The 15,703-nt window shown below is 38.9% G+C and overlaps 1 protein-coding gene across 1 annotated transcript in view; it reads right to left on the bottom strand.

Moving 5' to 3' along the window:
* Window positions 1–15,703, bottom strand: part of LOC140082253 (G-protein coupled receptor 54-like) — a 40,563-nt gene that overhangs the window by 10,898 nt on the left and 13,962 nt on the right. Inside the window, exon 2 of the mRNA XM_072126309.1 lies at window positions 2,371–2,495. Coding sequence (XP_071982410.1) covers window positions 2,371–2,495 — 125 coding nt within the window. The remainder of the gene's footprint in view (window positions 1–2,370; window positions 2,496–15,703) is intronic.

Genomic DNA, 15,703 nt, shown 5'->3' with positions numbered 1-15,703 from the left:
TCGGATGTTAGGACTTAAGTACTGCCCAATATCGCTAATCTTGAACTGTTCATAAAAGTAATTTAATGATGAACTTCAAAGGTGCCCTAATAACTCATCTATTTAGGAAAGCCAATCACATTCCCTAACTACATGAAACCATCCACCCCAACAGCGTCGACTGCTACCCCTGGTTGGCTCGGGCTCTGTATGCCCTGCAACTGAACACCCCCCCCCCCCACCGGAATTGTGCCCGAGGCCTAATGTCCTCTACCCAACAACACCACCACAGCCCGTGTAACTCTCTTACCATGGTCCCTTGGAAAAAAATTGTTTGCCCCACAAATATCTTATTTTATAGCCCCTTATATCTAACATCAACTCATATAATGTGGTATTTCCAGTAGCCCTTGGTCTAAATGCCCCCTTTCCTGTAGCTAGTCCCTGAAGCCCCTCCTGATAGTGCTGCTTTTTCTGTTGTCTGTCTATTTAAGAAGGGGGCTACAGAAAAGGGGACACTATAATACCGCTTTTTCTATAGCCTCCCACACACACCTATAATGTCCCCTGTACTATGAGGAAAAACATTTTCATACTTAACTTTTTATACTTTTTATACATTTTCATACTTAAGCCAAGGCTTATATAATAATGTGTAATAAAATGTCCATCAGCAGCCATACCTCATTAATGAGATCGCTTTTACTGAAATGTGCACAGCAAAGCCCCACTTTAGTAGGAACAGTAACACAGGGAGAAGGACTCAAACCAGTCCAATAAACAAAGTGTGGCCCTGTATTAAAGTAGCACCCAGTCCGCTGCCCCAACAGACTGTACAAAAATATCCCATTTTACCCCTCAAGAGATGGGAGATATTTGGCCAGACTGACACATAGAAAGAATAATTAAAATATATAACAATCTTTATTACCATAATTACTCATACATATACACATATTGCACATAATATACTTTACAAATGACAAACAGATGCAGTTCTGAAGTGGTAAAACACAGACAAGAAGCAGTCATGCCCGGACATATATATGGAGATGTGTGAAAGTAATCATTAAAGAGAGGGAAAGACTGGGAAAAAGGTAATCTCATGGCGCATCAGTTTGATAGTAAACTGAAACTAGTTATCATGTAGACAGGTTTAAATGTTCCAATGGTAAGGGGGGCACTTATAGTAAAAAAACAGTCCTTACCAAAGTGTAGATGTAATGAGCTCCAATGTCCGGGGATGACCGCGTCCCCGACGCACGTTTCCGCTTGTACTGAGCCTTCGTCTGGGGGTGAAATGTCCACAGCAGGGCCCCCTTTAATGAAATATTCACAGCAGAGCCCCCCTTTAATGTAATGTCCACGGCAGAGCTCCCCTTAAATCCTTTTAGGTCTAAGCCATTTTAGGACTTTAGGACCAGGCCTGATTTTTTACATTTGGCCACTGTCATTATAGGAGTTTATACATTTGTAACACTTTAACATATCCGGGGTATTACTACAAGTGTGTAGTTAGGTTGTTAGGAGGAATTTTGGGTGCAATTTTTTTTATGAAAATTGCCAAAACCCTTATTTAGAGGCACCTGCTCACCTTTAAGTGACTTTGAGGGTCCTATATAGCAGTAAAACCTGTAAATTATTCCATTTTAGAACTACACCCCTCAATGTGTATCAACTGTAAGAAGCTTGTTAATCCTTTAGATGTTTCACAGGGGTTATAACAAAATGGTGGTGCATTTTTAGACAACACATTAATTTTGGCCAAAAATTAAACTGTCACGAAGTATGAAATGACAAAAAACTCCACAAAGTTTGATACCCATTTTCTCCCGCATACTACATAGGCTGCCATTGGGACAGCACAATCTAGCAGGCATTTACTGCTGGCAGCCCTGGGGTCTTTCATTGGATCTCAGGGCTTCCATGGCAATGATCTGCACCTCCGTGCCCTGCAATGCACTATAGACGCGATCCTGGCTGTTACTGTGGGATCCTGGCTATCTCGCACTGCCAGGATCCCGCAGTGATCGCAAAGGCTCAGTTTCTGAGCCCAAGCGTTCACCATGATGCAACTCTACGTCAAAGTGCGGTAACTATCCGCATCCTATGACGTAGAATTACGTTAGGGTGCGCAAAGGGGTTAATGTAATGTCCACAACAGAGCCCTCTTTCTTGTGTCTTTCACCTGTAAAAATGACATTAATAAAATATTTTCTCCATAATGTGGTTGTTTTTGATAGACTGATTTGAATTATCACCGAAAAAAACATAAACTTTTTGATAGAGAACCTTAATGTATTCAACTGGTGCACAGGGTTTCATTCTGCTTAATTTTTTTGTAGCAAAATTGAAATATGAAAATCAATAGCTTTTATGATTATTACTGACCTGTTGTAGATAATTCACTCCTCTGCACATTATGTCTCCAAATATCCAGCTGGGTAGTGGATAAAGTGTAGCAGTAAAAGGGACACAACACACCAGAAAAGTAATGTCTGTCGTGGCAAGATTTGCTGTGAAGGAAAAGGTTTAATTCACTTACAATACAGATTGATGTAAATGCGAATATAACATTCTTATACATTCAGAATTCTAGAGAGCAGTGAAACCAACAAGAAACAGGAGAATTGAGATCTGTGATTTCTTATTAGATTAAATCAGATTGTTTTCATGTCATATGCTTCAAGATTAGAATAAGCATTTCCCACACTATGGAGGAGATTTATCAGAAGTGTCTGAGAGCAGAACTGTTCTAGTTCCCCATAGCAACCAAGCAGAGCTCAGCTTATATTTTCCGCAAGCTGTTTATAAAATTGAAGCTGAGCTCTGATTGTTTTCCATGGCCAACTAGAACAGTTTTACCTCAGGACACTTTTCATAAATCTCCCTCTATATATTTATCCTAATATTTACTTGCGCTGAGATCATACGTTCCCTTTCCTTCTACAGCTATTAAAAAGCTGAATGTTGATTAAAACAGAAATGATCATCTTTTCTGTTTGGATCAGTAACCGGGGTAGGTAGAGCAATGCCAAAAAAGAAATCATGGTTATTTATATAATTACCTTCCCCAAATAGCCACTTTATAACACAGCACATTTATAACTTTTTTTACCCTCACATTGACTATGATATATTTAAATAATGCTAGCGACGATTTTTTTTCTGTTTTAAATATTTGTTGTCTTTATTCACAAGAGCACACATTAAACATATACAACAATCAATTATATTAAAGCATTTTCATCATAAATGTACTCATATAACTATTAAATAAACAATAATTTACACAATATTTTTTTCAGGCCACTCCCCCCAATATTAACAAGAGAGGAAAAAATAAAAAAGGACACACCAATTAATTACACCCAGGGTTAATTTGCTGTAACAACCTTTTTTCAGGGAATTGTCTAAATTGAAAGTTTACACCCATTTTTCAAAATTTTTACCCAATTCTTACTAGCGCCTATCTTATCAGCATGAGTTTTCTCATATTGTTTGATCGTTTGTGAAAGTTTATACCAGTTATTCACTTTTGAGGTTTTATTACTCCCCTATTCCCTAACAATAAGAATCTTAACTATTGTCAACAGCCTTATTATTAAAAAACTATTTGTTGACTCAAAGGGTGCGGTCACACTTTGCAATTAAAACTGGATCGCAATCGGTTTTGAGGTGGTTTTAGGTGCGGTTTTGTCAATTTAACAGGTGAAAGACATTAACTGAACAACTTCACGCGGTCAGTTAATGTCTTTTACCTGTTCAATTGACAAAACTGCACCTAAAACCACCTCAAAGCTGAGGTATTGGACTCTATTCATCCACTGGAATACCTCTACACAAAAGCTATTGATTTTGGGACAATGTCCAGATTGTGTGGATAAAGTCTTCTTCCTCACATTTGAAACATATAGAAGATCCCTTTATTTTCACCTTATGTAAAACAGTTGGTGAGTAATACAGCATGCATACAATTTTTACCTGAATCAATCTATGATTTTCATTAATAGAGAATATCTTGACATTCCTATAGATTCCCCCCCAATCACCACCAAAGATCAGTTCCTCCAAGTTTTCCCATCGTTCTTGTGACTTGTGTTTAATTCCTTCAGAAATTCCCTTTATCAAAAATTGAAATATCCCTGCTACCAAAGCCGTTTTTTGTAGTGTTTTTATGTAGTCTATACAGTGATGAGATTCTAACCTAATGCAAGCCTCTATTGCCTTAATACTGTGCATCAATTGGGAATATCTCAGAAAATCTGTGTTGCTTAAATTAAATTTAATCTTAAATGCTTAACTTCCTTAACCGGTTAAAGGGGTTGTCCGAGTTTAAAAAAAAAAATATATGTGGCCGGGAGCGGGGTTACTAAAACAATAAAGATGTACTTACCTCCCGGTGCCCTCCCGTATCCAGCGCTGCTGTCGCTCCGGTCCGGGGGCCATGTAAACAAACATGGCCGCCGGAGCAGCGCTGCATTCAGCTTCCGGCCGGACACGACAACCTTCCGGCCCCCATACACAATGCTGTGTATAGGGACGGATAGGCGTACCCGGCCACGGCCGGCCGGAAGCTGAGTCCAGCGCTGCTCCGGCGGCCATGTTTGTTTAAATGGCCCCCAGACCGGAGCGACAGCAGCGCTGGATACCGGAGGGCACCGGAAGGTAAGTACAGCTTTATTGTTTTAGTAACCCCGCTCCCGGCCACATATATATTTTTTTTTTTTAAACTCGGACAACCCCTTTAAGGACCAGGCCCTTTCCTGTTTTTTCATGTCCATTTTTCACTCCCCACCTTCAAAAATCTATAACTTTTTTATTTTTACACGTAAAGAGCTGTGTGATGGCTTGTTTTCTACATAACAAATTGCACTTCATAGTGATGGTATTAAATATTCCATGCCATGTACTCGGAAGCGGGAAAAAAATTCCAAATGCAGCGAAAATAGTGAAACAACGCATTTGCGCCATTTTCTTGTGGGCTTGGATATTACGTCTTTCACTGAGCACCCCAAATGACATGTCGACTTTATTCTTTGGGTCGGTACAATTAAGGGGATACCAGATTTGTATAGGTTTTATAATGTTTTCATACATTTACAAGTATTAAAACCTCCTGTACAAAAATTATTTTTTTGATTTTGCCAACTTCTGGCGCTAATAACTTTTTTATGCTTTGATGTACGGAGCTGTGGGTGGTGTCATTTTTTGCGAAATTTGATAATATTTTCAATGATATCATTTTTAGGACTGTACGACCTTTTGATCACTTTTTATCAATTTTTTTATATTTTTCAAAATGTCAAAAAAGTGCCATTTTCGACTTTGGGCACTATTTTCCGTTACGGGGTTAAACGCATTGAAAAACTGTTATCATATTTTGATAGAACGGGCATTTTCGGACGCGTCGATACCTAATGTGTTTATGATTTTTACTGTTTATTTATATTTATGTCAGTTCTAGGGAAAGGGGGGTGATTTGAAATTTTTTATTATAATTTTTTTTTAAAAAACTTTTTTTTATTTTTACTATTTTTCAGACTCCCTAGGGTACTTTAACCCTAGGTTGTCTGATTGATCCTATCATATACTGCCATACAGTATATACTGCCATACAGTATATGGGGATTTTCCTCCTCATTCATTACAATGTGCTATCAGCACATTGTAATGAAGGGGTTAAAACAAAATAGCCTCGGGTCTTCGGAAGACCTGAGGCTACCATGGAGACGGATCGCCGCCCCCCGATGATGTCACAGGGAGCGGCGATCCCAGGTAAGACTGCTTTGCCGGCAGCCATCACTGTGAAAACACCCGCGATCGGTGCTAGCAATATGCAGCAAAGACTTACCGGCTATGGAGAGGGCTCAGTCCGTGAGCCCTCTCCATGCAGCGTGACCCGACCGAAACTCTTCTTAAACTCTTAACTTCCTTCCATCCATTGTATAATGCTCTTTTTGTTACATTGCCTTCACCCATTCTGTGCTCTATTCCTCTCTCCAATACTTCGAAAGTAGTAATTTCATTTCATTCCCTTACATTAATAGTGACTTCAGCCGTTCTTTCCTATCCTTCCAACCAACTATTCTAGACATTTGGGCCACCAGAGAATAACCATAAAGAAAGGGCAGTGCCAAACCTCACTCTCCCGCAGGCCTATACCAAAATCTAAGTTTAATTCTAACTCTTTTCCTGCCCCATATGAGCTCATTAAGAATCGATTCCAGAGCTTTGAAAAATAAATTATCTATCCATATCCAGCGTGTCCGCCAAGGAGAGAGGCAATTTGTCCTAGATGTGAACCCTGCTCCTAACTGATCTGAAAAGGTTTTAAATTTAGTGAGTAATAATCAGTGACGTTTGCCAAGATCAGAACACCTAAATATTTAAAAGATTCTTGACATAACATACAATCTCTGACTTCAAGAGAATCTCTAGAATTCCCAGCCAATGGCAACAGACATGATTTCTTCCAATTTATCTCAAGCCTGGAGAACTGGCCATACTCTTTAACTAATTTAACTAGACTGAGGAAAGTCACAGAGACAAGGTAAAATATCATCTACGCATAAACACAGCTTATCTTCGACTCCTCTATTCCCCCCTCCCCTTATGCCATAATGCTGGAGACAATTACTGCTGGAGACAATGGGGTAGATTTATCAAGTGTCTGAAAGTCAGAATGTTTCCAGTTGCCCATGGCAACCAATCACAGCTCCCCTTTAAAATATTCATGAGCACTGGTAAAATGAAAGCTGAGCTGTGATTGGTTGCCATGGGCAACTAGAAATATTCTGACTTTCAGACAGCTTGATAAATCTGCCCCAATGTACTAAAGATATGTAAAAAAAATATTTGGTTTTAGGTTTCTTATAGGAACCATACACTGTACTGTTTTTATAGCTCACGTTCTGAATCCATTCTTCTCTCTGAATGTAAATCATATTTGTTGTTCGCACAGTAAATCTCTTTCCCCCATAGCTATATGTGCTGGATTGGAGGGACAGATTCCAATGACAGTTTATTTGTACTACCATAGCTTTACTTTATTCCTGGTATAAAGTCTGCAATAAATTATATAGCTCTGCTACTCCATGTATTATATGGGAAAAGATGGTGTACCCTCTTTAAAGACCTTCTAAGAACAATTTCAGATATCATCATTATTTATTTTTTTAAAATTGGCCAAAAATTATAAAAGCCACGTGTTAAATATGAAAAGTAAACACTAATTAGAGTTAAATTACAAATAGCTATATCTATTTTTTAAAACTTAAAAATTAAAATGAAAACAAAAGATCAGCAATATAAAACATGACTTCTTCATTTTACTTTGAAGCAGCGTAATGTGCTGTGATGCATAAAACGACAGTAATATATATATATAAATGTGTGTGTGTAAATCCAAAAAAAGCTGCAGCACTCCAATACAGTGAAAAATAGTGGTGTTTATTCCACCTTCAGCAACATTTCAGCTGTGAAGCAGCCTTTGTCAAGCAGTGAACATGAAGGTACAAAAGATATATACAGGCGGTCACCTACTTAAGAACACTCGACTTACATACGACCCCTAGTTACAAACGGACCACTGGATATTGGCAATTTATTGTAATTTAGTCCTAGGCTACAATGATCAGCTATAACAGTTATCACAGGCGTCTGTAATGAAGATTTATTGTTACTCCTGGTTCTTATGACAACCAAACATTTTTAAAATCCAATTGTCAAAAAAGACCAAAAAAGTTCTGGCTGGGATTACAATGATAAAATATACAGTTCCGACTTACATACAAATTCAACTTAAGAACAAACCTACAGACCCTATCTTGTATGTAACCCGGGGACTGCCTGTATATAGTCGCAACATAGTGACATCACTACATAATCAATTAAGTACAAAGTAAGCACCGAGATGCTGGGGCATTTCGTTCCCATTAATATTAGGTTGTCAAATGCATTTCTTGTGACCTTACTAACATCCCAGAGTATATACATGATGCCCTGTTGCAATCGGCCGTATTGAATAAACTGTGTTATCCCTGTGTTTTATTTATCCATTATTTCTTCTATCATCATCCATCTCTGTTCTGTCTCGTGTAGGATGTGTTCTACAAGTAATATACCCTTTTACCGCCACTAAATGTTTTCATATTTGGAAAGATAAACTCTGGATAAACTTTCTTTGTAGTGTCCGCCATGTTGCTATTGTGTCTTTCCAAATTATTGCTTTCTTTATTCCAGGGCAAATATGCCCTAAAGGAGAATGTAACAAGGCTGTCAGGGATGACACACCACCTTTTCCAATGCGTAGCCGAGTGGCTACTACTCCCCTTTGCCTAGTCAAAGATATGTCTAGCCAAACATACCAGGTTATATAGACTGATACTATCTCTTAATTCATGGTCTTTTTCCCTACCAAAGGAAGTGTGAGAAGGCAGAGTCTAGCCTTGGATGTCAGCGTGTTTTAGAAGTAAGGGGGCTGTCTCTAGGGTGTATAAAAGTTTGGACATGCTCATCATCTTTAAGAAATGATTCCGACCCAACTGTGCCAATGGAAGATTGTGCCATAGTTTCAACTCCCGCAAAATGTTGTCAATGGGGGGGGGGGGGTAGTTCACCTGCACACAGATTCTTGTTTTCATCCAAGTTTAATCCCCAAGTATTTAATATGTGATTTTGCTATTGGGATGTCCAGAAAAGTCTCTGTCGCCCCACCCATCTGTTTCTGTCCTGTCAAAAGGGAGAATTTTACATTTCTTATGGATTAGGCAGAATACCGAAAAGGACCCAAAGTGCCGTAGTATCTGTAGAATTCTGGGGAGATCTGACCCAATGTCTGATAGAAAGAGGATGATGTAATCTGCGAATATGGCAGAGCATATTTAGCTTGTTCCCACCCCGATACACCTGAATAAAGACCCCCAGACCTTTCTGCAGCTGTAAAGGTGAGGATATGAACCCCGTCGTCGCCACCTGTGCCAAAGGGTTTTTGTACAAGACTTGTAAATAGGTCCTAAATGACCCCGCAAACCCCATGTAATCCAAGACCTGTCCTAAGCCACTCCCAGCGTAGGCTGTCAAAAGCTTTTTCCGCATCTAGGGTATCAAGGCAGGCATATGGTTTGCCATAGGATTTCCCTCTGTAGCACATAGTGTCACCAGCACTCTTTGGACATTAGTGACTGCCGCCCTTCCTTTCACTAAGCCCACCAGGGAACTTACTTCACTTTACTTCATTAAGCCCACTTGTGCTAGTCTATTTGCCAGTACCTTAGACAGTATTTTTAGATCTGAATTGATGAGAAAAATGCGGCTGTATGACACGGTTCCTCTGGGTCTTTCCCCTCATTGTATATCAGCTTTATGGCAAAAACTGCCGTCAAGACCGGCATGACCTGGAGTTCCAGCTTCCTATATATCTCCCCCAGAAACCCATCTGTATGCAAGTAGAGAAAAAATAAGGGAAGAATTGATTGACTCTCTACTTTCAGAGACAGATAGATGTTAGAGTTTTTATTAATAGTTAATATTTATGACAACGTGTTTCAACACCGTATCAGTGTCTTTATCAGGTCTGCAGAAGCGGAATAACAGGGATCAATCTCTTGCCAGTATCCACAATGATGTACTCTGGTGCCGGGGAGTTGGCTGCATGCTGGTAGTGGCGCGTTTTAGTCATCTAACTAATGGCTACTGGTGTGGGGAGGGGGAGGAATAATTACTAATGGCTAATGTTATTAAGGTATAGCGAGTGGGGACATTTCGGCCCGGGGCCCAGAGGACTTTAGTTGCGCCACTGCCTGTAGCTGTGGCATATCATTTAGTAAAGTACAGACTGCAGAATTTGTGCTTGTTCTAGACTTAATCAGGAAATAGTAAACTAGCTCAGTCACTATGTCCAGCGCAGGCACATGTCATATACCACAGTGTTCAGCAACAACACTAATCCAGTGAGTTTTTGTCACTAATGGACTAATTAAACTAGTTCTGTTATTATGTCCAATGTAGGCACAACTATGTCATCCACTACAGTATTCAGCCATATCACTGGTTCAGTGAGTCCATTATAGAGTCAGCGTTAAATGCTATGAGAAATTCAGGCTCAGAGAGACTCAGGCTCCATTCACATGAGGTGTTTGAAATCTAATTCAAATGTAGGGGGCTTGTCTCGATATGCATATGCATATGCGTTTCCACTGCAACGCTTGCATTGGTAATGAGCACCATATGTTAAACAATACAAAGCCTGTGGTCCACATCTATAGGCATTTGAAATCTGTAGAATCTACTCTTCACTGTGTGTAAATTGCATATCTTAACAAAATTCAAATGCAGCATTGATTATTATGACCATAGTCATTCATGACTTTCAAAGCTTGCAGTACAAAGTTTGAATGCTACAGCAGACCAGTTCCTGAGGTATAGCTTTTTTTCTGCAGTGCCTTATTTCAGAAGACACAGGAGAATTTCCCTTATGGTAATTTAACTGTGCATTTGCTGTCTGTGAGTTTTTCCTGAATGTGTGGTGGTGGTCACATATCTTTATTGATTTTGTGAACTCTATCTTTTATAACCTTAGAAACACCCCTAAAAGTGCTAGACATAATGTCACGGGTGTCACAACCCATATTAGGGGTCGCGGGCTCACCCATGCCCCTCGTGCCCGCAGGCGCAGCACCAGCGCCACTCACCTGTCCCCGCTCCTGATTCCTGTTCTCGCTCAGTGCGCACGCTTCCCTATGGAAGGCACGCGTGCACCGGCTTCAGGAAATTTAAAGGGCCAGCACACCAGTAATTGGTAACCAGCTATTTAAACCTGCCTCTCCCATCACACCCTGCCGGATCTTTGTGCCTACGCCTTAGAGACAGATTCTCTGCAACATTCCTGCGTTCCTGTGAGTTCTTGAGTTCCCGTGTTCCTGTGTGTTCCTTCTCCTGTGTTCCCGTGTTCCTGTGTGCCTGTATCCCATGTTCCTGTGTTCCCGTTCCCATCTGCCTGGACCTCCCGTTGCTGACCACGGATTGGACTTGACCTTGCATCTCTGCCGCCTGCCCTGATCCTGTGCCTGGACCTGATCACGAGACTGTCTTCCGCTAAGGTACCTCGACCTCGGTTGCCACCGCGGTCTAGTCGCACCTGTGGAACGACCTTGTGATACCCGCCCGCAGCAAGACCATCCCGCTTAAATTCCGGTCTCGGGTGTCGGCTAGTACCACCTCCAGCGGTGGTCCAGAGGATCCACGCATTCCGAATCCTGACACATAATTAATTTTGCTCATGTACCCACCAGTTCTAAAACTGTCCCTGGTACTTGGTTCCATAAGTAAAATACATGTACTATTTCTTAACATGCATTTAAAAACTATCTCCAGTATAATTGTCTATTCTGAGGTTGTATTATTTATTGCTTGGTCTGGGAAGTCTGCGCACCCCTGATCTACCTATAGATGCAATTTATTGCTAAAGTTCAAGGACCTTCCATGATATCTTCTGAAATCTCAGAGCTACACATAGTTTTTTATAAAGAGCCAATTTGTATTTAATTATGCGCTTGGTTGTACTGAGTACACAATTGATTGGGAGCAGCACACCTTGTTATTCATTCCATAATACTCAACATTGTTGACCAACATTTGTCAGAAAACCATTACAAGAATAATATGACAGTGTGAATGTTAGATGACGCCTATGCCTCCAGCTGCTTACTGCTACATGGAAAATGGTGGATGATGTCTGTGCCCCAGCAGTCCGCCTACAACCGTTATATATATCCGTATATATACGGCTATCCATCCATATATCTATACTTCCTAATATGGGTCATATTTGTATATCTTATTATGGTTTAAAGGAAACTTGTCACAAGAATGGTATTTTTTATCAGGGGAAAGGTTGCTATAGGCAAAGTACTGTATATAACAAATATGTTTTTTAAAAAATGCCTGTGTTAAATTGCGTTTGAAATAAAGTAAAACTTTAACCTTGCTCACTGACAGATGCTTCAGCCTGTGTCCCAGCCATCAGAGTAGTAGTAAATATATTAGTTGTCATTGTAAATTTTCCGCTTATGAATGTCACTTTCCCATGCAAACACTTAATAAAGTATAAGAAAAACTAAAATGCACAAAACAACCCACATGTTTGGTATCGCCATGTCAATAACAATCTGTATAAAAGAAAAGCTATGCATCTGAAAAGAGAGTGATGCCAAAATGAGCAAGATTTTCTCCAAATTATGTTTTTATGCAGTAAAATGGAAAAATGTTTTTTTTAAAACCCATATATTTGGTATTGCTGCGTCCTTAACAATCTGTATAATAAAACAGAATTATTACTGGACCCACACGGTGAACCCCTAAAAAAAAAAAAAAACCTTCCAAAAAATATAATTTTTTTTAATACCTTTAAATACCTTTAAAAAATGGTTTGTCATTTGTCAGACGAAAAATAAAAAAGTTATGCATTTGAAAAGACAGTGATGTTAAAATGAACAACATTTTTTCCAAATTAGTTATTATTGAGTAAAATTGGGGGGAAAAAAATCTATATAAATGAGGTATCTCCGTAAACGCGGCACCCAAAGAATAAAAATAATTTATTATTTTTATGGTATGGTGAACGTCCAAAAAAAAACAAACAAAAACATCTTACAAAAAATTGATCATTTTCATTTTCTCCACCAACAAAGAGTTATAAAATCTTATCAATTAGCTATAGATGCCCCAAAATTATGTAACAGAAAAGTGCATCTCATGTGGCAAAAGAATAAGCCCCTATAGGTCCACATTAAAAAAAGAAAAAAAAATTATAGCCCATACAATTTGAAAATGCAAATCTGCTCTGAATGGCGCCTCCTTCCATTCTATGCCCAGCAGTGCGCCCATACAGCAGTTTACTACTACATATGGGGTATTGGTGCACTCAGGAAAAGTTGGGTATCAAACTTTGTGGAGCTTTTTGTTATTTAATCTATTGTGAATGTTTAATTTTCCACCCAAAATTAATGTATTGTCCAAAAATATTACAATTTGTAGAACACACCTCAATATTGTTTTAACCCCTTTAAAACACCTAAAGAGTTAACAAACTTCTTTAAAGTGCTTTTTCATACATTGAGGGGTGTAGCTTCCATAATGGGGTAATTTCTAGTCTTGCTATTATTTAGGTCTCTCACAGTCAATTAAAAGTTGAGCATGTCAATCTAAATACAGGGTTTGGAGATTTTCCAAGAAATGTGGAAATTGGAAGATCCTAATAAAATATGAGAAATCTTAAAAAACCATCCAACATAAAGCTGGGAAATGTAAGTAACAAATTAATTTGCTATCTGCTTCAAAAGTAGAGAATTTAGAACTTTGAAATTAAATAATTTTTCCAAATTTTTGCCAAATTTCAGTTTAAACACAAAAGATATCATCCAAATTTTTAAACTAATTTGAAGTACAATGTGTCACGAGAAAACAATGTCAAAATCCCCTGGATATCTCATAGCGTTCCAAAGCTACAACCACTTATAGTGACACAGGGCAGATTTGAAAAATGGGGCTGCGTCCTAGAGGCCAAAATAGGCTGAATGCAGAAGGGGTTAATAAAGATTTTTAGTTTTGAACCTTTGCTGCATTTTCGACACACTGTCTGGCTTGGGTAATAAGGTGCAGGAGATCGGAAGAGCGGAAACTCTCAGGTTACGGTTCACCGAGTTCAGCCGAACCCAATCCTGAAAGTTCAGGTTCGGTTACCCAAACGCTAAACCCTCTGGTCAGAACCGCAATCAGTGCATGCACCAATTACCCTTAAAAGTTGCTGCGTGTATTTTAATACCACCAGTGCACGCCATTTAGCTGGCTGTATGTAAACAGTTGAGACTCGCGATTGGTACCCTTTGGGTAATTTGGATGTCAGCCACAGCTTTCTCCCTACTCCTGCTAATGCACAATCACTGCAAAGATGGATGTAATAATATATCGCTCGAATGGTGGGCTGATCATCTGGAGATGGACAAGTGGTTAAAGTAACAAGCTGGTCTTTTAAAAATGAAATCCTTGACATTCATTATATACTTATTGTACAGAAAGTTTTAATTTATTATCCTCTCTCCGCTACATGTAAAATTGTTGTTAAAATAAATTCTGCACTAATTTATCTACATGAGTCAATAAAAGCACTTCAAGATTGTTAAACATTTTGCATAGAGACAAATCGAATGCACTCAACTTAGAAACTAGTTTCTAAGTGGCAGATAACATAGAAAACCAAATGTAAATGGAAGACAATTAGGTATACTGCCCTACCTCCTACTTGTTTTTCTATACTTACATAAAATATCTGTCTAGACAGACATACTATACTCTGACTATGGAAGGAAATTAATTTATGCATAAGGTTCAGTGCACAGTAAGAAAAAGTTAGCTCAGTTGTAAATCTTATTTTCTAGAAAAAGCAATGGGGAGAATTTATTAAGACTGGTGTTTTGAATATCAGTCTTAAATTGTCCCCTGCTAGCAAATGGCCTAGAAGAGAAAGCATATGGCACCCCCCAAATTTTTTTTGAGCAAATACATGAAAAGTCCATCTCAGAAAATAAAGATAAACTACTTCTCACTTTTCTATAATGTGTTGTAATTAATGGTAAGGATATGTTTACATGGTTGAAACAAATGTTGGAAAAATCTTGTTTTTGCCATGGAGCCTCTGCAGTTGTTAGCAACAGCAACATAATACTGGGTTGCTTTTCCACAGGAATGGCTTAAATTTAATATATCTTGCAACTCACTTTTGTTAAGTTGTCAAAAGCTATGAAATTCATTAAAAAAAGATATGTTAGAACATTTGATGGATATTTTTTATCCCTTCTGTTTTTTTATCCTTCAAGTTTTTTTTCGGAGGTGTCCATAAGTGTGACATAAAAAAGATTGATGACAGTTACAAAAAGGTGTTAAAACTCTAAAAAGAGTGTTAGAGGGAAAAAATGGAAGAATGGTTGTATGATGCAAGCCAGGCCCCCTCTCCTCCCCACCCCAGAGCATACATCAAGAGGCTTAGACCTCCAGATGTATCCAGCTGGTGTTTAAGTCGCCAGGAAAAATTATGCCAGACTCTGGCATAGTTTTACATAAAAACCTACAAATATTCAGCGGTGAATGTTCGTAGGCTTAAGCAAGAATGCCTCATGCTGGCCTATTCCACCACTGGCTGTGCCCCTTTATGGCCCCTACACACCCTCTTGAGGAAATGGTAAAAATAAGGGAAATTTAATCAAATTTACTGGCTTTTCGCAATGAATTGCAATTATTTCAGGACTTGTAAACCATAGAAGCAGTCAGGGCCCACTGAATTTCTCCTTCAGTGTTCTGAAAGGAATCAGATTCAAGTTTCTGTGCTTTTTGGTAACACACAGTGCTTTTGTGGCAAGGAATGTTGTTTGACAGTTGTCTTTCAGATTCAGTTCCCTTGGCTTAGCTAGGTGTATGTTCCTCTGGCTAATTATGATTACAAGTTGCTGGTTATTGCAGTCCTTTTGCACTTTGTCTGTATCTATTGTTATTGCTATTGCATTGCTATTCTGTGTATTCCGACCTCTGCTACATTTATTTTACAATTCTCTTGCTATCCCATTTTGTGCCTTACCGCCGCTATTATCTCTTTTTTATCCCTCTGTGTCTTGTCTTGCATGGTGTGACCCAACTTTTCCTGAATCAGACTTGTATTCAGTTATTACCA

This window comes from Engystomops pustulosus, chromosome 1 (genome assembly GCF_040894005.1).
Source record: "Engystomops pustulosus chromosome 1, aEngPut4.maternal, whole genome shotgun sequence".
In the NCBI taxonomy this organism is placed as follows: domain Eukaryota; kingdom Metazoa; phylum Chordata; class Amphibia; order Anura; family Leptodactylidae; genus Engystomops; species Engystomops pustulosus.
This window is presented reverse-complemented; position numbering and strand designations above follow the sequence as displayed.